The sequence below is a fragment of the Ammodytes marinus genome, assembly GCF_949987685.1.
Source record: "Ammodytes marinus genome assembly, chromosome: 11".
Lineage (NCBI taxonomy): Eukaryota > Metazoa > Chordata > Actinopteri > Uranoscopiformes > Ammodytidae > Ammodytes > Ammodytes marinus.
The window spans coordinates 16072017-16094313 of NC_137215.1; the positions used below are offsets into that span (position 1 = coordinate 16072017).

General features: G+C 38.4%; 3 protein-coding genes across 4 annotated transcripts; 2 read left to right on the forward strand and 1 right to left on the reverse strand.

The window, feature by feature from the left end:
- Positions 1 to 4: 4 nt before the first annotated feature.
- setd4 (SET domain containing 4) lies at positions 5 to 7633 on the reverse strand (the record flags this gene model as incomplete). Its single annotated transcript, XM_080036201.1, has 13 exons — positions 7531 to 7633; positions 6330 to 6423; positions 6135 to 6230; positions 5669 to 5706; positions 3595 to 3683; positions 2670 to 2906; positions 2157 to 2216; positions 1619 to 1748; positions 1294 to 1468; positions 831 to 909; positions 574 to 654; positions 288 to 411; positions 5 to 184 (listed from the first exon to the last, which is right to left on the reverse strand). The coding sequence occupies exons 2-13, from the start codon at positions 6403 to 6405 to the stop codon at positions 5 to 7; spliced, it is 1365 nt and encodes a 454-aa protein (XP_079892327.1). The 5' UTR covers positions 6406 to 6423; positions 7531 to 7633.
- Positions 7634 to 7653: 20 nt separating this feature from the next.
- On the forward strand, positions 7654 to 12294 carry cbr1 (carbonyl reductase 1). The gene is made up of 7 exons (XM_080036206.1): positions 7654 to 7757; positions 8539 to 8653; positions 9035 to 9204; positions 9772 to 9879; positions 10637 to 10845; positions 11075 to 11128; positions 11525 to 12294. The coding sequence occupies exons 2-7, from the start codon at positions 8541 to 8543 to the stop codon at positions 11696 to 11698; spliced, it is 828 nt and encodes a 275-aa protein (XP_079892332.1). The 5' UTR covers positions 7654 to 7757; positions 8539 to 8540; the 3' UTR covers positions 11699 to 12294.
- A 2285-nt stretch (positions 12295 to 14579) lies between these two features.
- LOC307257078 (carbonyl reductase [NADPH] 1-like) lies at positions 14580 to 21723 on the forward strand. Of its 2 annotated transcripts, none has more exons than XM_080036203.1 (7): positions 14580 to 14670; positions 15787 to 15901; positions 16763 to 16932; positions 17681 to 17788; positions 18496 to 18704; positions 18932 to 18985; positions 19461 to 21723. In XM_080036203.1, exons 2-7 carry the CDS (start codon positions 15789 to 15791, stop codon positions 19632 to 19634), a joined length of 828 nt encoding a protein of 275 aa, XP_079892329.1. In that variant the 5' UTR covers positions 14580 to 14670; positions 15787 to 15788; the 3' UTR covers positions 19635 to 21723. The 2 variants fall into 2 exon arrangements, with proteins under 2 accessions (XP_079892329.1, XP_079892330.1); XM_080036204.1 differs by having other exon boundaries at positions 14610 to 14670; positions 15756 to 15901.
- The last annotated feature ends 574 nt before the right edge of the window (positions 21724 to 22297 follow it).

Sequence of the window (22297 nt, forward strand, 5' to 3'; positions counted from 1 at the left end):
GACGTCAGCTCACGGTGTCAACATCTGGTTGGCATGTTAACAGTTCATCTGGTTGTTGTATCGGTGAGCCGTCGACGGACTCGAGGCAACTTCCCAGGATGCAACTCTCCTCCTGTCGCAGTGACCTGACCACGTCCAGCTGCTCTCTGACCGACTCGTCACACTGCTGGAGGAGGTGGGAGATCTGAGAACACAGTATATGATTCATTCATGAATGAATTGAATCAGGTCATGTGTTGCATCGCTGGAAATGAGTTTGATACAGAGTTGCTGGCATGTGTACACACCTTATCCAGAGCTGTGTTTGTGTCTTGTAGCAGTCGCTGGCAGAGAGTCTTCACTGTCTGCATGCTCCAGTCTTCTCTGTCTTTACTCACAGCCTGACCGAGCAACACCGCCCTCCAGTGGGGGCTGGACATAAAACAATCTTTTAATGTACATGTCTATCCATGTTGAATGATAAACTGACAATACCAAGGATGTAATGAAAATACAGTAGAATAGGCAAGTGTAACTTATACAGATACAAATTAATGTGTGTGTGTGTGTGTGTGTGTGTGTGTGTGGTCTTACTACAGTGTTTGTGGCAGGGACAACAGTCTGAGCGCCGTCATTAGCCTCCAACTGGGACCTTCACTAGACAAAGTTAGATTTCTGACAGGGAGGAAGAGAAAGATAAAGGAGAAGAAAAAGCTGGAGTGATATTGTGGTGAAACTAGTGACAAATCCTTTAACATCACTCCTCGTTCCTATATAACTAAACTACTACTACTACTTCTAATACTAATGATGATAATAATGAAATACTGCAAATAAAATGAAAGACTTACTGAAGGAAATCATTATCTCTGAGGAACTTCATCTTCTGATCCAAACTCCTGTCCCCTTTTAAAATCGCACAGAGGAGATCTGACGGACAAGGGGAAATATAAAAGTACAAACTACAAATTATAAAGGGTACTTGAAAGAAATGACATGTACATTTTTAAGGTATGGTGGTTTTTGTAATACTATTCAAAGTATGCATTTTAAAATATTGCAATACCTTATTGTAATGCTTCAATTAAATGTTTCAAATTGATTCAAATAAATACATACACTGTACATGCATACTTGTTATTCAGCAAACAAATAATTGCTTATTTTCACTTTCATACTGTAAATAACTCCACAGTGACATCAACCTTCATAATGAACTGTAATCAAGACAATAATTATTTTTCCTGCAAAGATGACCGACATAAATGTGATGCCTTCAGGTAAATCTGGAGCAGCTTCACATCTGTAGTTCACCTGTGTCCACATAGACCACACTGTGGGGGTTGCTGGGGGCGACAAATCCATACTCTAACATCAGGCGCTGGTTGTCATGCGAACCGTAGTTAATGAACGCCTGCTGGTGGCAGAGCGTCCCGGAGACACTCTTGATTTCATAACATCTTGTCACGTCGTTGAAACCTGCTTCAACCTGAAAAAAAAGAAAACATTCAATGACGAGAGCTGTCAAGAAGTCAATTTAGGAAGCAGAACAGGTCATACATTATTTACATGAATGAAATACACACTCAGTTATCACAACATAGTATCTACTGTAGTGTTTATGTGCTGAGGTTTTTACCTGAACGTCAGGGCGGTGATTGAGCAGGTCCAGAAAGGGGGCTAAAGCGTACACATCCTCTCCAAACAGGAAGATGTTGGGTGGTTGGGACATGAAGACAGAGCGGGTGTTTACACTGCACCACGCCCACCTGGAGAAGGAGGGCAACACCTTAATAACTGGAACGATGAATAGCTGTCTCCAAACATTTCCATTGCCATGAACTTGAATAGTAGTCATTGTTTCATGCAGTAATGTGTTCCTAGAAAAGTTACAAATGTATATTTTAAGTTACATCTTGAAAAACTTGCACAGTGGTCCATATGACGGAATGTGTTTTCATGCATTGATTATGATGACCTAACTCAGGATTTCCATCCCCTTTTAGCACAATTCTTTTTTTTTAACTTTTATTACATTTTACATTTTTCAAGGAGTTTTCCTCCTGTCCGCTCAGATAGACAAGTCTGTGTGTGTGTGTGTGTGTGTGTGTGTGTGTGTGTGTGTGTGTGTGTGTGTGTGTGTGTGTGTGTGTGTGTGTGTGTGTGTGTGTGTGTACCTCAATGTTTCATATGTGAACACCTCCTCCACGGGCTGACTCAGGACTGGCCGCAGGGATCTAGGAAAATAATCAATCGGTTCATAAGTAATGTTTCACATTAGGGTGTCTGATGGTGTCACTTAGATGATTACTGGAATTTATATAGCAGGGTGCTGCTGGCCAACTATCTGAGTTCAGTATTCTGACCATTTCAACATGTGGCGATGTGGATTGAATTGAATCAACTCTGAACTCCTTCTTTTGGTTATGTCCTTCAAAAAATGATATGTAGCCTATATTGACATGTATTTCAAGCACCAGATTTATAGTTGCATGTTGAATTAAGGGAAGAAATGTTGCAAAATAACAGCGTCAGGGAGCATAAAAGACTAGGACCCATTGTGCAGAAAATCTTGAATCAGATGTTGCACACTATGCAAGTAAACTTTGCCCTGCTACTTCTACTGTGGACACACCCTGATAAAGTGACCTAGACCACCTGCTCCAGTGTCGTGTGTGCGTGGGGCTCACCTGTAAAAATCTTGATTATTGGAGTGGATTTCTCGGACCGCATCTCTCTGCTCTGAAGCCCGCCTCCGCACACTGGTAGGCAGGAGAGCTATGACATCATCAGTGAAGTAGGCAGGGCAAGTGTAGGTGATGGGAAGCGCGTTAGTGTAGGGGAACCAATCAGAGGCCTCTCCTCTATGCCGCTCACACACCAGGAAGACACAGAGCGCAAGCAGTGGAGAGATACGGGACTTCCAGCTGTGGAGACAAAATAATGACAGTTTCGGTCAAAAATACTTTTATCTTTTACATTACTAGGCTACATACCACAGCTGCCCTTAAAAAGTATACTTTTCATTCAGAATGCATACATTTTGGAAATACTACATTACAGTTCATCATGTTAGCAAACCTTACCCAGTTTAACACCAACAATATCCATCCAATACAGCAAAAAAATAATATACAGTGTATTTATAGACTAGAAGTTCAATTATGGGTTGATGTATTACACAAATACAGTGTTAAATATCAAATATAATATATTGATAATAATACCTTGATGTTTTTGAAATGTAACTGAAAAACCTTGTAATTAGGCGAAAGTTCCTCTGTTAAATGCATGATGTAATATAAATCTTTGTCAAACCAGTTTAATCGTTTAAATCTTGCAACAGGGTGTAAGGTCATAGCCTAGTCACCTTGCACTGCACGTATGACAGTGCACTTTTCTCCTTTTTTTCTCCCACCTTTTGTTTTGTTATATTATTAATACATATCCCATACATAATAATACTTATTGTATAAGTTATGTAAAAAAAGTATCCATGATTTTTTCGACCTAAAAAATATTGTCAATATCTGGATAAGATGATAGTTGCATATTCTCATATTTTAAATTGTTTCACTTGTGTTTGAATGTGTGTGTGTGTGTGTGTGTGTTTACCTCTTGATATAATGTCCAAGGTAGCTTTCCAGAACAGTTGAGGTTGTAATGAGACAGGACTGTGGCAGAGAAATGACCAGCTGGCCAGGCTGACAAAAAGAAAGATAGTAATACTTGAAAACCACACAAAAATGTAACAAATTATTATTTTTGTAATCATCACACAAAAAACCAACTGGTTGACTTGATGCGTCTGATTTTTATCATGCTCTTTTAAAATCTAATTTCATCTTTAATATTCCTTATTTTAAGTTGTGTATACAGTCCCCTCCATAAGTACCGGAACGGTGAGGCCAATTCCCTTATTTTTGCTGTAGACTGGAAACATATGGGTTTGACACCAAAAGATGAATATGAGACAATAGCTCAACATTTCAGCTTACATTTCCAGGTATTCACATCTGGATCCGATACACAACTGAGAAGATATCATTATTTGAAAAGGAACACCACATTTTTAGGCGAGCAGAAGTATTGGAACAGATAGACTTTAAATAAATTAAAGTGAATAAAACGTACTATTTGTCACAAATCCTTTGCTTGCAATAACCGCATCAAGCCTGTGACCCATTGACATCACCAAACTTTTGCATTCTTCTTTTGTGATGCTTTTACAGGCTTTCACCGCAGCCTTATTCAGTTGCTGTTTGTGTTAGGGGGTTACTCCCTTAAGTCTCCTCTTTAGCAGGTAAAATGCATGCTCTATAGCGTTTAAGTCTGGTGATTGACTTAGCCAGTCTAAAACCTTCCACTTCTTGCCCCTGATTAACTCCGTTGTTGTGTTTTGGGTCATTATCTTGCTGCATGATGAAGGATCTTCCAATCAGTTTGGTTGCATCTTTCCTTAAATTGTCAGACAAAATGTTTCTGTAAACTTCTGAGTTCATTTAGCTGTTGCCATCATGTGTTACATCATCAATGAAGAATAATGAGCCCGTCCCAGAAGAAGCCATGCAAGCCCAAGCCATGACATTGCCTCCACCGTGTTTCACAGATGAGCCTGTATGTTTGGGATCATGAGTAGATCCTTTCTTTCTCCAAACTTTAGCCTTTCCATCACTTTGGTAAAGGTTCTTCTTGACAACAACACAGTTACACATGATGGCAGCAGCTAAATGAACTTAGAAGTCTACAGAAACATTCGGTCTGCCAATTTAAAGAAAGATGCAACCAAACTGATTGGAAGATGCTCCATCATGCAGCAAGATAATGATCCAAAAAAACTGCAAAAACAACAAGACTGGCCAAGTCAATCTCCAGACTTAAACGCTATAGAGCATGCATTTTACCTGCTAAAGAGGAGAGTGAAGAGAGTAACCCCCCAAAACAAACAGCAACTGAATAAGGCTGCGGTGAAAGCCTGGAAAAGCACCACAAAAGAAGAACGCATTTGTTTTGTGATGTCAATGGGTCACAGGCTTGATGCAGTTATTGCAAGCTAAGTATTTGCGACAAAATATTACGGTTTATTCACTTTAATTTATTTAAAGTCTATCTGTTCCAATAATTTTGCTTGCCTAAAAATGTTGTGTTCCTTTTCAAAAAATTATATCTTCTCAGTTGTGTATCAGATCCAGATGTGAATACCTGGAAATGAAAGCTGAAATGTTGAGCTATTGTCTCATATTCATCTTTTGGTGTCAAACCCAAATGTTTCCAGTCTACAGCAAAAATAAAGGAATTGGCCTCACTGTTCCGATACTTATGGAGGGGACTGTATGTACATATTTTAACACCTTTTGTATATACTTAACCCTGAATTGTGGGTTTCTATTCCATTAAAACTTGTATTTGATTTGAGCACAGTAAAGCAGTGTGCCACACCAACATTTTACTGCACATACTGTATTAGCGTGTGACAAATACAGTATTTTTAATAATTAGAAAACTTGTAAGTGTACTCAACCTTCTGTAGTATCATGCATATAGTTATAGATGTATGTACAGAGGTTCGTCATAGGATTTATTCACACAGAAAAATATAAAATAACTTGTTAAATTAAGTAAATGTATTAATGCTGTAATTATGGTAAGTAATAACTTGGATTCGACTGTTACATGGTAGTAAACTTACCTTTATGGTCTTCAGAGCTTGAAGTCCTCTGCCTGTGTCTGGATTACGAGGGTCAACAAACACACCCACAAACGTAAACTTTAGAGAGTCTGTACGATACTTCGATTCATCAATCAGATTATTTCAAATTACAGTGTTCTGTTATTTTCTGCATCCAGCAGATGGATGCTCTGTGATCTGCCAAGTGTGGGAAATAATTCCTGTCACATTTAAAGAAACTGAAAGTGGTATAAATAAATATCACACTGCAATCCAAAGTCATGGAGACTTTTGGATTGTGTGATATGTAGACCCACATTCAGTTTCTTTGAAGATCTTGTGCAGACCCTGGTGCAGATGGTACCAAATCAAAACATCTGACAGCCACACACTCAATCTATGAACAAACCTATTAAGGCAAATACATCTATCACATGGGAGCCCTGAGGTTGAGCAGGTAGAAAGGTGTCCTACTGTGGAGTCGTACCAGTGAAGAGCGCTGGCTGCAGCAGCGTTGAGGTGAATCCCCGTTGGTGGAGAAACTTCATCAGCCTCACGTACTGCGGCTGGTGACACAGAGACACTGAAGGAAACAGAGAGAAACAAAATGGTGATGGTAGCAATCACAGGGGAGAGAGAACTGTTAACAGCAACTATAACACAGGAGTCAATGAGTTTGTACCTGACTGGAAGCCACTGTCTTGTTTCTGCTTCCTCTTCCTCGCAGCTCGTCCAGCTCGACGGCTGCGACCCCTCATGATCCCACCAGATGTCACCTTGTCCACACATTCATACAACACACATTATTAGGCCTATACAACCTTCATGAAGGCAGTATGTATATCATGTATGTTGCATTAGATTACTCCTAGCTGTAAATAATACACTATTACTGTAATAAACTAGAAACTGGCAAAACCCTTTGTGCAAAATTTTTATGTATGAAAAGTTCTTTATGAATGACGTTTGATTGATTAATTGCTAGATAGAAACAAGGTAACAATGCAGTTTATTTTTTCATGCTTATTCTGCTTAAACATTTAATTATAAACAAACATACATCTGTAGCTAAATAACTAAAGTGTATAAGTCATTTGTATTTAATGACAATGAGTATGGTAAAAACATGCAAAATGTGGCAAACCTTACCCAGTTTAACACCAACAATATCCATCCAATACCGCAAAGTAATAATTTACAGTGCATTTATAGACTAAGTTAAATTATGGGTTGATGTATTACACAAATACAGTGTTAAATATCAAATATAATATATTGATAATAATACCTCGATGTTTTTGGTAACTGAAAAACGTTTGTAACTAGGCAAAAGTTCATCTGTTAAATGCACGATATAATAGGCTATTTAACTCTCGGTATAACCTCATGTGAGTTAAATAAGGTTAGTCACACACCCTTAGAACAGATAATAGACATTCCGCATAAATCCTTGTCAAACCAGTTTAATCTTTTGAATTTTGCAACAGGGTGTAAGGTCATAGCCTAGTCACCGTGCGCTGCAAGTATGACTTTGCACTTTTATCCTTTTTTTCTCCCACCTTTTGTTTTGTTATATATTATTAATACGTAACATATCCAATTCATAATACTGCTTATTTGTATTAGTTGTGTAAACAATGTATCCATGATTTCAACCTAAACATTGATTTGTGATTTCACAATTGAAAGCTTTTTATGTAATCAAATATATCATGACTTTATATTATGTCATTGTTATGATCATAAGACACAGTGGCACAATAATTTCCCTTTTTGAATGTCTTATATTCAAGATCCAAGATTCACTCGATTGTTATTCAGACCATGCAGTTGAGAAAACTAGAAGTGTTAAACACCAAATGTAATATATTGATATAATATACCTCGATGTTATTCGCATCTGTGTGAAATTTTGATCAAGCACAGCAGTTCCGTCTAGTCGAGATGCGAGATCCCAAACCAACGTGGTTACCACTTTTGTTTTTCCGGGTATGCGCACATAAGCTGCGCCGTAAACCTCCAGTTTTCCTCCTTTTCGTTTTCAGCTAAGGACGCGTGCACTTTCTCTCTGCAGCTTCACCCAACAACACCTCCTCAACACTAGCTCCAGGTAAGTCCATTTTACCTACCACTTCATTAGTAAGCTGCTCACTAAGATGGAAATAGGTTGTTTTAGCATTTACATATTCAATTCATAATAGCCTACTACTTTGTATTACTTGTGTAAAACATGTATCCATGATTTCAACCTAAAGATTTACCATTTTTGTTATTTCACAATTGAAAGCCTTTTATGTAATCAATAAATATATATGATGATTTTATATTATATCATATATCATTGTTATTATCATAAGACACAGTGGAACATTCATTTCCCTTTTTGAATGTCTCATATTCAAGATCCAAGATTCACTTGATTGTTATTCAGACCATGCAGTTGAGAAAACTATAAAAACTGTCGAAGCACAGCATTAATAAGTTTACTATACAAATTACTTTAAACAGGTATCTGGGAGCCCTATGTATTGCACACACTTTAGTAGGACATTTTAACTGAAATTGCACACACCTGCATATCTGAATCAATAAGAGTGAAATAAAATCAGTGTAAAAGTATATGTTTTTATAATCAATGCTTGTTGTAATCATTAGCTTCATAATTGCAGTTATGTTACTATTATTAAATAGATATAGTTTAAAGAACAGCATTGACTGCTATGTCTCTTTGAAACTGTCATCATGACTCAGCAAAATGATCTTAAATCTCCTCCTTGTTCCTGGCTGATAACATGACTCAGGGTGTATTATTACAGTCTGCCTTCATGTAACAGGTTCATCACTGTGGTTATAATATGTAAGTTCTTACACTGATGTGTCTCTGTGGACAGACATGGCTACCAAGGTTGCAGTGGTAACGGGCAGCAACAAAGGCATCGGTCTGTCCATCGTCAAAGCGCTCTGCAAGGATTTCCAAGGAGACGTTTACCTCACCGCCAGAGACGTGTAAGTTGTTCACCTGGTAACACCTGCACCGGGCTTCAAAATATTAGAATATCATTTCACAATTCTATGACCAATGGAAATGTACAATGATTACACTATTGTTGTATGTCATTATTTATTGGAAAGGAAGAATTTTTTTTCTAAGCTCCACAGTTATTATCACGGCAATGTTTCAACCTGCAAGAGAAACCTTCATGTGATCAAAAAACAAGCCATGTACAAGAACCAAACATTACAATTTAACCTTCGAGATCCATCTCTTTGCTAACTTTTTTTAATCACTGTGTTTAAAGTGGTTTATTAAAAGATGTAAAAAAATGTTTTACCTCTTTTTAACTTGTTGTTTAAAATTGGCTTAAATTCTGTTTGCTCTTGTGGCAGCGGTCGCGGTCAGGAGGTGGTGAAGGCTCTGGCCTCAGAGGGAGTGAACCCCCAGTTTCATCAGCTGGACATCAACGACGTGAACAGCATCACCACGGCTGCTGCTTTCTTTAAGGAGAAGTATGGAGGGGTGGACGTCCTCGTCAATAATGCTGGGATAGCATTCAAAGGTAGGATGCAAAACCATGTTAGCAAACAGTTGGTGTACACACTACCACTCAGGCATATAGGATACTAGTAAAAAACTGGCAACAACAGCATCAATATTCAGTCCGATACCAGGAATAGCGTTGAAATTATTCTGTCAGTTTTATCATTTGAGCCATAATTTGTGATATCATTGTGATTATTAAACGTAGTAGTATTAGTATTAGTATTTATTTATTACAATTATACATCACATTTTTATAATAAGAATAATAATATGCTCAGTCATATAAATTATAATAATAACAATGCCTCCAAGACATTTAACCAACTGAAAAGGATTAAGTGAGTAATGAAAAAGCTCCAACTGCAGCCACAGCTGTGTTTGAGGGAGGAATCACAGGATTCAACAACAAATGCAGGCGTTGGAAAAGCAGCACTCAACTTGATGTTTTTCAGTCACTCACAATATAAACTGCTAAGGTTTTTATTTGGAGTCAATTATTATTGCTTTGAGACGAGACAAGATATGGCATAACATATTGCTTCCTACGATAACGTCTTGTCCTTTCTTTCCTGACTGTGTTTAGCTGCAGACACAGCTCCGTTTGCGGTGCAGGCAGAGGTGACCCTCCAGACAAACTTCTTTGCCACCAGAGACATGTTGACTCACTTCATGCCACTCATCAAAGCTGGAGGTGAGAACACACAAACTGGGCCCAGTCGACAGTCTGCCGCCGCCGCTTAATGAACAGCTCAGTGCACACAACGTATTTACACTTTTAAGAAAATTGGCAGTCTAATTTAATCAAATGTATTCAAATGTCATGTTTTACTAGCTCTTCCCCAATGTTGGCACATTATAAACATTAGATTTCATTGGAAATGTTTTCTTTTTATTTGCTTTGTTTTCATGATGGTCAGAATTAGCAAAGACAAAGATTCAATCAATAATATTAATAAACATGATATTAAATAAAATACACATTATTTGTACAACACCGTTCACACAAGAAATGCAGCTCAAAGTGCTTTACAATGAGTGAATGACATTACAGTCAGTGATTCACATTAAAATAGACATACAGTGAACAGTTGATAATGATAGTAAAACATAGGATCAAATAGAAATACAAAGTGCTTATTGTTGCAAAGAAACCAAACCATTTAAAAAATCAACTAAATATATCCTTAATGTCTAAAAGGTGACTTGGGGACTTAAATACACAAAGAGCTTTAAAACATCTTCTGTGTGTTTCTTTGTTTGTGTGTGTGTGTGTGTGTGTGTGTGTGTGTGTGTGTGTGTGTGTGTGCGCGCATGTGTGTTCATGGCTAGGCTACCTCTTTGTTTTGAATTAAATTGTTTGAAACAGTTAAACCGAGCAGTGATGGACATAAACCTCGACCCAAAATTAAATAATGTATTAATAAATGTGTGTGTGTGTTTGTTTTAAGGTCGTGTGGTGAACATCTCCAGCTTCGTGGGCTCCAGTACCTTGAAGCAGTGCAGCCCGGCTCTGCAGCAGCGTTTCCGCAGTGAGGACATCACTGAGGAGGAGCTGGTGGGAATGATGGAGAGATTCGTCAACCTGGCAAAGAAGGGCGAGCACAAGGCGGACGGCTGGCCTGAGTCTGCCTATGGAATGTCCAAGACTGGATTAACAGTACAACAAATCACTCTGTCTCCTGATTATAAAATATTATCTGTGGAGATTAGGAAATTAGGAACAAATTTGCAGTAATTAAAGCGTAGAGAAAAGCATGGGAAAATGTGTTGAGATACTCTTTATCAGTCCATCTAAGAGACAGAATATTTAATTTGACTCCTTATACCATATTTGCTTACATAGAGAATTGATTATTAATGTGTGTCCGTCTCTGTGTCTTCTTTAGACCCTGTCCATGATCTTGGCTCGTCGTGTGTCCAAGGAGAGACCGAAGGATGGGGTACATAGTCACTGAAATATATTTGTATTGTGTAAAATTGTGTTAAGATACTCTTCTTACTTGCTCTCTGCCTAGCTTTTATTTTTTGCTACTTTCTCCTTGGTTCCAACTACAAAATATTTACATTTCCGAAACCACTAATGACAAATATATCGTTCATTATATAGTGTATCTACTTTGTACTGCCTACTTATGACAGGATTGTTAGAGTCCCTGGTTTCTCAGTGCTGGAAGCTGTTTGTGTTTTTTCTACTGTTAATGGGTATTTGTATACTAACCCACAACGTCAACATGACCCAAAAAGTAAATAATTGTAGGTTTATTAACGTTTTTGTTCCAGTGAAAGCCTCACTGCTTATATATGATTCCTGTTGCTTTGATTATTATTTTTGACAGATCTTGCTGAACGCCTGCTGTCCGGGCTGGGTGCGCACTGACATGGCCGGTCCCAAAGCCCCCAAGTCACCAGAAGAGGGCGCTGTGACTCCAGTCTATCTGGCCCTGCTGCCGCCCGGAGCCACAGACCCTCACGGGAAGTTTGTGTCTGATAAAGAAGTTCAGCCGTGGTGAATAAAAGGTCCTGCGTGTGTGTGTGTGTGTGTGTGAGAGAGAGAGTGATGTTTTTACACTAAAGCCAAGAACCTGTCAGAAAATTCATAAAAAAATGTATTTATTTTCCAAAAAGAAACAAGTCCTCCATTTGAATGAACTGACAAAAGCATTATGTATTTGAGAAACACACATGAACCACCTTTACCCAGCAAATAATTACTTTACACTACTCAGGTAGGTTCATGTCTGCCCCTTAGTTTGAATTCGTCTGAGTTAAGCACTTAAACATTAAACCCAAAATAATTCAAATTAATTAGTGTGTGTGTGTGTTTGTTTGTGTGTGTGAGACAACAATAATCATGTACAATCTGCATATCTGCTGGCTAACAACTAATATTTTGATAAAACTCCATTTTCACTTCGCCTTTCGAAGTATAAAATATTTGTATACTTTTTTATTTTTTTACAAGTAAAAGAAAGAAAAAGCCTTAAGTGGATGAAACTTATGTTGTAAAAACAAAGAAAACATTCCGGTCATCAACAAAAAGGCTTCTCTAAATCAGGACTATCAATGTTCTTTCATGTCTAACAAGAATAAATTTACTTCAAAATCCGAGATACTTTGTCAAAGTGTTTATTAAGAAGGATAGAGTTAGAGAAGGGGCCATACACAAACATACAAGGGCCAAAATTACATCTTAAACATTTTGTTTGTTAAACATTTACACATTTTGAAATAGATTTTTTATAATGTATTAATTAAAGGCACTACGAGTAAGATGGCACGTTGGCGTCCCCTTTGGACAAAAGCGGTAGTATTTTTACGACGCCCGCTGTCGCAAATGCTCGTGCCAGGCGCGTGAGCGTGGACTGAGAAGGGCGCAATATAGTGCATGTTCGTGTGTTGAAAGTGTGAGGACTCTTTTCGGCTCCGTGAGAGTGGTTTTGACACTGCATCAACTAATGCCAGTCAGTACACACACCTGCTTGCAATGAGTTGATTCAGCAGCGTCACCTAACTACTCTCTCTCTCACGGAGCTGTGTCCTCACAGAAAGCGAATGAATGAGAGACGGCAGTTAGTAGACTATGGATCACGATGAGGTAATGTGTTTGTGTTGTTGATGTAAATAATGACTATTTCAGATAATGGTTATCTGATGATGGTGAAGCAAAGCAAACTTTGTGTTAGTACCAACCGCTCATTCATTTAGCAGTCTAGTTTCGCTCTCGTGAAATTGTATACACGTTGCTTGGCAACGTCCTCCCGCCCGCCTATCACTCACGCTCCCTTTTCGCTTTTCTTCATTGCATTCTCTTTTTTTTCTTTGATGGTTCAGCCCCGTTATCAGTCATTTATGACGACAAATAACTGTCTCAAACAAGGCTCCCGCTCCCCTTCCCTCACCTGGAGGGATAGGCTTCTCAAATCGCGTTGCAGCGCCACACTGAAATCTGCAACCAATACGGATATGTGACCATAGAGCCTGCACGAGCGAACCGAAAATCGGACTGGGTGTGCGACCAGACCAAAAGCAGTAATAAAAACTATATAAAAACGTCTTTCTTTGCACTGATGGTCTCGTTTGCTGTTAAAGGTAATTTATGATTATCAGAGGAAACATGAGGTTGTTTAAAAGATATTTAAATGTTACTCGTATCCGCTTTAAATTGTTAGACATAAAGTGATGATTATATTAGATGTACAGCAGGAAGCTTGAGCTGCTGTGATGCATTCTGGGATACGACCAGGATAAGAAATCAGAGGAAAGACCAAGACAAAATCAATTTCTTGCAGTGTTATATGTAGACCCACATTCAGTTTCTTTAAATATCTTGTGCAGACCCTGGTGCAGATGGTACCAAATCAAAACATCTGACAGCCACACACTCAATGTGTGAACAAACCTATTAAGGCAAATACATCTATCACATGGGAGCCCTGAGGTTGAGCAGGTAGAAAGGTGTCCTACTGTGGAGTCGTACCAGTGAAGAGCGCCGGCTGCAGCAGCGTTGAGGTGAATCCCCGTTGGTGGAGAAACTTCATCAGCCTCACGTACTGCGGCTGGTGACACAGAGACACTGAAGGAAACAGAGAGAAACAAAATGGTGATGGTAGAGAGAGAGAGATGTTTATAGCAGCAACAACACAGGAGTCAATGAGTTTGTACCTGTGCCACTGTCTTGTTTCTGCTTCCTCTTCCTTGCAGCTCGACAGCTGCAACCCCTCATGACCCCACCAGGACCTATGTCACCTTGTCCACAGATTCATACAACATATTATTATCTGACCTACATGAAAGCAGTATTTATATCATGTCTGTTGAATTAGATTAATACTAGCTGTACATAATAGTAACTAGTAACTGGTGAGGCCCTTTGTGCAACATTTGTATGTATTAAACAGTTCTATATGAAGTTTGATTGATTCATTGATTGATGGAGACACTGGTAACAATGCAGTTTCTTTTTCATGCTTCTTCTGCTTACCCATTTAAGTATAAACAAACATACATCTGTAGCTAAATAACTAAAGTTTACAAGTCATCTGTATTAAATGAGTAAAAACATGCAAAATGTCAAACATGTGGCAAACCTTACCCAGTGTTTAACACCAAAAATACCCATCCAATACCGCAAAATAATAGTATAGTTTATTTACAGACTAAGTTAAATTATGGGTTGATTTATTACACGAATACAGTGTTTAACACCAAATATAATATATTGATAATAATACCTCGATGTTATTCGCATCTGTGTGAAATCTTAATCAAGCACAGCGGTTCAGTCCAGTCTCACTCACTCACACAGGACCTTTTATTCACCAAGAAGATCCACAAACCCACGTGATTACCTTTGTTTTTCCGGGTATGCGCATATATGCTGCGCCGCAAACCTCCAGTTTTCCTCCTTTTCGTTTTCAACGAAGCGCGTGCACTTTTCTCTCTGCAGCTTCACCCAACAGCACCACCTCAACTCCAGCTCCAGGTAAGTCCATTTTACCTACCACTTCATAAGATGCTCGCTAAGAAGAACATGGGTTATTTGAGCATTTACATTAGTATTAAAATAGCTTGGTCTAATCATTCAAGTGTGCTCGCGCAGGCCAGTCTTTGTTATGTAACTGAAAAACGTCTGTGATTAGGCAAAAGTTCCTCTTTTAAATGCATGATATACTATACAATTTAACTCTCGGTTTTACCTAATGTGAGTTAAATAAGGTTAGTCACACACCCTAACAGTAGACATTCTGCATAACAACTTGTCAAACTAGGTTAATCTATTAAAGTTTGCAACAGGGTGTAAGGTCATAGCTTACTACTCACCGTGCGCTGCAAGTATGACTGTGTGCTTTTCTCCTTTTTTTCTCCCACATTTTATTTAGTTATATTATTAATACATATCCAATACATAATAATACTTATTTTAAGTTATGTACAAAATATCCATGATTTCAACCTACAAATGTACCATTTATGTTATTTCACAATTTAAAGCTCTTTATGTAATCAATACATATATCATGATTTATATTACATCATATATCATTGTTATTATCACAAGACACAGTGTCTAATGAATTTCCCTTTTTGAATGTATTATATTCAAGATCCAAGATTCACTCGATTGTTATTCAGACCATGCAGTTGAGAAAACTATAAAAACTGTCAAAGGACAGCATAAATAAATTTATTATTTAAATATACTTTAAACAGGTATCTGGGAGCCCTTTGTATTGCACACACTGACTGTAGGACATTTTTACTGAAATTGCACACACCTGAATAAATAAAAGGGACATAAAATCAGTGTAAAAGTCTGTTTTTATAATCAATGCTTGTTTTTGTTATCATTGGCTTCATACTTGCAGTTATGTTATTATTATTAAATAGATATAGTTTAAAGAACAGCATTGACTGCTCTGTCTCTTTGAAACTGTCATCATGACTCAGCATAATGATCTTATATCTCCTCCTTGTTCCTGACTGATAACATGACTCAGGGTTTATTATTATATAAATTATATTTTTGTGTAACATGTTAATAAATTCCAATGTTGATTTAATATGTACGTTATTACACTTGATGTGTCTCTGTGGACAGACATGGCTACCAAGGTTGCAGTGGTAACGGGCAGCAACAAAGGCATCGGTCTGGCCATCGTCAAAGCGTTCTGCAAGGATTTCCAAGGAGACGTTTACCTCACCGCCAGAGACGTGTAAGTTGTTCACCTGGTAACACCTGCACCAGGCTTCAAAATATTAGAATATAATTTCACTATTTTACCCTAATTTACCAATGGAAATTTACAACAATTACTCCAGTGTTGTATGTCATTATTTATTGGAAAAAGGAGATTTTTTTTCTAAGCTCCACAGTTATTATCAGGGTATTCTGGCTAACCGGATATAGACAACTACTATAGTGCTCCCGGCAAATGGAGCCGGGAGCGTTGTGAAACCCCTCCCCTTCCCCACTGTAGTCTACCGGTTATGCTCAGTTCAGAAGGGGAGACAACAGAAAGTGCGAGCCTGTGTTTGATACGGTTTGGAACTATTCAGCTCATAATGTTGCTGCAGATACGCAGCACGCATGTGTGTCTTTAATGGTTTTGGGTCAGCATCAAATTGCGCTATTTTGAAAGGAGGCGTTGCGGCTTCATGGGTTTAGCGCCACCCAAGACGATTGTGATTGGTTTAAAGACACAAAAACAGGCCAGCCCAGTTTTCCCCTTGTATAGTAGAAACTAAACAGCTTGGATCCAGACCATACTACTTGCTGTAGTTTGGTCTGGCTTTGCGAGACTATTATCAGGGCAACATTTCAACCTGGAAGACAAGCCTTCATGTGATCAAAAAACAAGCTATGTACAAGAACCAAAAATGACAATTCAACCATCGAGATCCATCTCCTTGCTTCTTTTTTAACCACTGTGGTCATAGTGGTTTATTTTTAAAATGTATTAATAATGTTTAATGCAACTTATTATAACATGTTATCCTTTTGTAATAATTCATTTTAATTTGTTTAAAATTTATTTATTTAAAATTGGCTTAAATTCTGTTTGCTCTTGTGGCAGTGGTCGCGGTCAAGAAGCGGTGAAGGCTCTGGCCTCAGAGGGAGTGAACCCCCAGTTTCATCAGCTGGACATCAACGACGTGAACAGCATCACCACGGCTGCTGCTTTCTTTAAGGAGAAGTATGGAGGGGTGGACGTCCTCGTCAATAATGCTGGGATAGCATTCAAAGGTAGGATACAAAACCATGTTAGCAAACAGTTGGTGTACACACTACCACTCAGGCATATAGGATACTAGTAAAAAACTGGCAACAACAGCATCAATATTCAGTCCGATACCAGGATTACCATTGAAATTATACTGTCAGTTTTATGGAAATGTCATTTTGATTATTAGTAGTAGTAGTATTTATCTATTACAATTACACATCACATTTTTCCATCATAAAAGGAAGAAAATATATAGATTTTTTTTCAACAATACATTCAAATGGTACTCACCAATGCCTCAAATATTTAATTCAAAATCTTCTTTTACGTATAAAATCAAGGTTTGAACTAGTTGTTTTTATTAATAATAAGAATAAACATATGCTCAGTTATATAAATAATTAAAATGCCTCTGAGACTTTTAACCAAATGAAAAGGGTTTAGTGAATAATGAAAAAGCTCCAACTGCAGCCACAGTTGTGTTTGAGGGAGGAATCACAGGATTCAACAACAAATGCAGGCGTTGGAAAAGCAGCACTCAACTCGATGCATTTCAGTCACTCACACTATTAACTGCAAAGCATTAGTGGTGCTCCTAATAAGTGCACTTCATTATGAAATACATTAATTGAGTAAAACCCCAATTTGCAAATTGGGGTTTTAAGGAATTCTTTATAGTATTATTATTGGCACAAGATATGGCATAACATATTACTGTCAACAATAACGTCTTGTCCTTTCTTTCCCTCTCTCTGTGGCTGTGTTCAGTGGCAGACACAGCTCCGTTTGCGGTGCAGGCAGAGGTGACCCTCCAGACAAACTTCTTTGCCACCAGAGACATGTTGACTCACTTCATGCCACTCATCAAAGCTGGAGGTGAGAACACACAAACTGGGCCCAGTCGACAGTCTGCTGCCGCCGCTTAATGAACAGCTCAGTGCACACAACGTATTTACAGTTGAAAAATGTCTAATTTATTGAAAATTATTCAAATGTCATGTTTTACTAGTTCCTGCCCAACGTTGGCACATTCAAAAACATTATAATTAATTGGAATTTTTGTATTTTTTTTGTTTTGTTTTCATGATGGCGAGTATTAGCAACTAATATTTATAAAAATGATATGAATTAAAATATACATTATTTGTAGAACACCTTTCACACAAGAAATGCAGCTCAAAGTGCTTTACAATGAGTCAATGACATTACAGTCAGTAATTCACATTAAAATAGACATACAGTGAACAGTTGATAATGATAGTAAAAAATAGGATCAAATAGATTAGAAATATAAAGTGCTTATTGTTGCAAAGAAACCAAACCATTTAAAAAATCAACTAAATATATCCTTAAAAATGAGGTGCCACTAGAGAAAGGCTTGGTTAAAAAGATCTGTATTTAATTGCCGTTTAAACCTTTCAACATAGCCGGCCTCTAATATATTTGGGAATGCTATTGCACCATTTGGGAATATGACTGAAAAATGCTGCCTCTCCAATTCTCCATTTAATATTTTATGACATTTCTAAAAGGTGACTTGCTCTGACTGAGAAACATAAAGAGCTTTAAACATCTTGTTTTAGGTCGCGTAGTGAATGTCTCCAGTTTCGTTGGCTCCCGTACTTTGAACCAGTGCAGCCCGGCTCAGCAGCAGCGTTTCCGCAGTAAGGACATCACTGAGGAGGAGCTGGTGGGAATGATGGAGAGATTCGTCAACCTGGCAAAGAAGGGCGAGCACAAGGCGGACGGCTGGCCTGAGTCTGCCTACGGAATGTCCAAGACTGGATTAACGGTACGACAAATCACTCTGTCTCCTGATTATAAAATATTATCTGTGGAGATTAGGAAATTAGGAACAAATTTGCAGTAATTAAAGTGTAGAGAAAAGCATGGGAAAATGTGTTGAGATACTCTTTATCAGTCCATTTAAGAGACAGAATATTTAATTTGACTCCTTATACCATATTTGCTTACATAGAGAATTGATTATGTATTTGTGTCCGTGTGTATCTTCTTTAGACCCTGTCCATGATCCTGGCTCGTCGTCTGTCTGCAGAGAGACCAAATGATGGGGTACTGAAATATATTTTTTTATGTGTGAAATGGTGTTACAATACTTTTCTCACTTGCTCTCTGCCTAGCTGTCATTTTTGCTACTTTGTCATACTTTCTACTTCTTGGTTCCAACTACAAAATATTTACATTTCTAAAACAACTCAAACTGCCTTCTGCTCCCCACAAAGTTAACTCGATCCTAACAGTAATTCAACATGACTGAAATCTCATCTATTTTTTTACTATCTCCTCCTACATGGCTGGTGACATATTTGACATAGTTTATTATGACAGGGTTGTTAAGAGTCCCTCAGTACTGGAAGCAGTGGGTGTTTTTTCTACTGTTAATGGGTATTTTTATACTAACCCACAACGTCAACATGACCCAAACAGTAACTTATTGTAGGTTTATTTTCAGTTTAACGTTTTTGTTCCAGTGAAAGCCTCACTGCTTATATATGATTCCTGTTGCTTTGATTATTATTTTTGACAGATCTTGCTGAACGCCTGCTGTCCGGGCTGGGTGCGCACTGACATGGCCGGTCCCAAAGCCCCCAAGTCACCAGAAGAGGGCGCTGTGACTCCAGTCTATCTGGCCCTGCTGCCGCCCGGAGCCACAGACCCTCACGGGAAGTTTGTGTCTGATAAAGAAGTTCAGCCATGGTGAATAAAAGGTCCTGCGTGTGTGTGTGTGTGTGTGAGAGAGAGAGTGATGTTTTTACACTAAAGCCAAGAACCTGTCAGAAAATTCATAAAAAAATAGATTTATTTTCCAAAAAGAAACAAGTCCACCATTTGAATGAACTGACAAAAGCATTTGAGAAACACACATGAACCACAACAACCCAGCGAAGAATTACTTTACACTACTCAGGTTCATGGCTGCCCTTAGTTTGAATTCTTCACAGTTAAAGGTACAACGAGTAAGTCGGCACGTTGGCGACACCTTTGAACAAAAGCGGTAGTATTTTTACGACGCCAGCTGTCGTGAAGCTGTTTTCTAGCTCGTGCAGGGCCTCAAGATTCAAATAATCAGGAAGCAATATAGTGCGTGTCCGTGTGTTGAAAGTGTGAGGGCACCGGACTCTTTTCGGCTCGGTGAGAGTGGTTAGTGACACAGCATCAACTACACCTGACCTGATTGCAATGAGTTGATCCATTGTCACCTCTCACGGAGCTGAACGAGTATGTGTCCCCAGTCCCCACACAAAGCGAATGAACGAGAGACGGCAGTTAGTTATGGATCACGATGAGGTAATGTGTTTATGTTGTTGTAAATAATGACTATTTCAGATGAATAATGGTCATCTGATGATGCTGGTGAGGCAAAGTAAACTTTGTTTTAGTAGGCTACCGCTCATTCATTTAGGAGTAAACACTGCAGTCTAGGTTCGCTGCGTGAAATTGTGTATACGTTGCTTGGCAACGCCCTCCCGCCCGCCTATCACTCTCCCTTTGAGCTTTTCTTCATTGCATTTTATTTTTTTTTCTTTGATGGTTCAGCCCCGTTATCAGTCATTATGACGACAAATAACTGTCTCAAACAAGGCTCCCGCTCCCCTTCTAGGATGACCAGATCGCATTTCCATTACTTTTCACACGTCCCGCAAATTGAGACGTTGTCCCGCATTGTTATTGAAAGTGAGCCCCCCTTTTTAAATGCGTGTTTTATAATCTGGCATTTATCCGATAGCTGTCAGGAGACAGCAGTCTCCGTTTGTCTGTGTGTGTGTATCGGGCTGCTGGGCTCAGTGGCTCTGTGAAGGTGCTGCCTGCAGTGCTTCAACGTTCACTTTCCTGTTACTTCAAAATAAAAGCCAACTCACGTTTGTCAAGTGAAATGCTAATGTGAAGCCAGTGAAATGCTTTTAATGTGAAGCCGCAGCCTTAATGCTCTATTTGTTTAACAGTAGCTAACTTAACTGCTGCACGCTGATCTAAAGATAGTGTTTTTTTAATTTAGAAAGCCGTGTCTCTGGCATTACCGGTGGTGACACGAGTTTATTTTGCTAAAAAAACGGCACTTTGTCCCGCATTGTCCCGCACAAACGTAGTCTTTGTCCCACATCTGGTGAATTGGGATCTGGTCTCCCGCTCCCCTTCCCTCACCTGGAGTGATAGGCTTTTCAATTCACGTTCCTGCGCCACACTGAAATCTGCGACCAATACGGATATGTGACCATAGAGCATGCACGCGTGAACCGAAAATCGGACTGGGTGTACGACCAGATCAAATGCAGTAATAAAAACTATATAAAAACGTCTTTCTTTGCACTGATGGTCTCGTTTGCTGTTAAAGGTAATTTATGATTATCAGAGGAAAAATTAGGCTGTTTAAAAGATATTTAAATGTTACTCGTTGCCGCTTTAAGCAGTTAAACATTAAACCCAAAATAATTCAAATGCATTATTGTGTGCGTGTGTGTGTGTGTGTGTGTGTGTGTGTGTGTGTGTGTGTGTGTGTGTGTGTGTGTGTGTGTGTGTGTGTGTGAGAGACAACAATAATCATGTATAATCTGCATACCTTCTGGCTAACTGCTAACGTTTTTGATAAAACTCCATTTTCACTTCGCCTTTCGAAGTATAAAACCTTTGTATACCTTTTTTTTCTTTTTTTTTTACAAGTAAATGAAACAAAATGCCTTAACTGGATGAAACTTATGTTGTTCAAACAAAGAAAGCATTCCTTACATCAACAAAAATGCTTCTCTTAATCAGGACTATCAATTTTCAATAAATCGATTCCGAAAAATTGAGATACTTTGTCAAAGTGTTTATTAAGAAGGATATAGTTAGGGAATGGCCATACACAAACATGCATGGGCCTAAACGACATCTTAAATACATATTTTTAAGTAGATTTTTTATATGTATAAATTGATAGACATAAAGTGATGGATATATTGGATATACAGCAGGAAGCTTAAGCTGCTGTGATGCATTCTGGGATATTACATGGATAAGAAATCAGTGGAAAGACCAAGACAAAATCAATTTCTACATTCTGGTTAACCTCAATTAATAGGAGTTAATCCAACCTGTTCTGCTGGCAAACATATAGTGAAATGTAGTGACACCTGGTGGTCAAGGTGGGCGTTCCATAATAAAACATTCCATTTCCTATTCCTATTCCTATTACCTATCACATTTGTTCAGTTTCCATTAGCACACTACAGATATATAGGTCAAGACTAATGTAGGTTGCAGTATAACGTCTAACAATGTAGGAAGCACCTAGTCATTGCAATTTTATGGACACATTTATGATAGGAGATATAACGACGCCCTCACACAGTGACAGATAAATGAAAGGCTCTCTGGAGAACTATT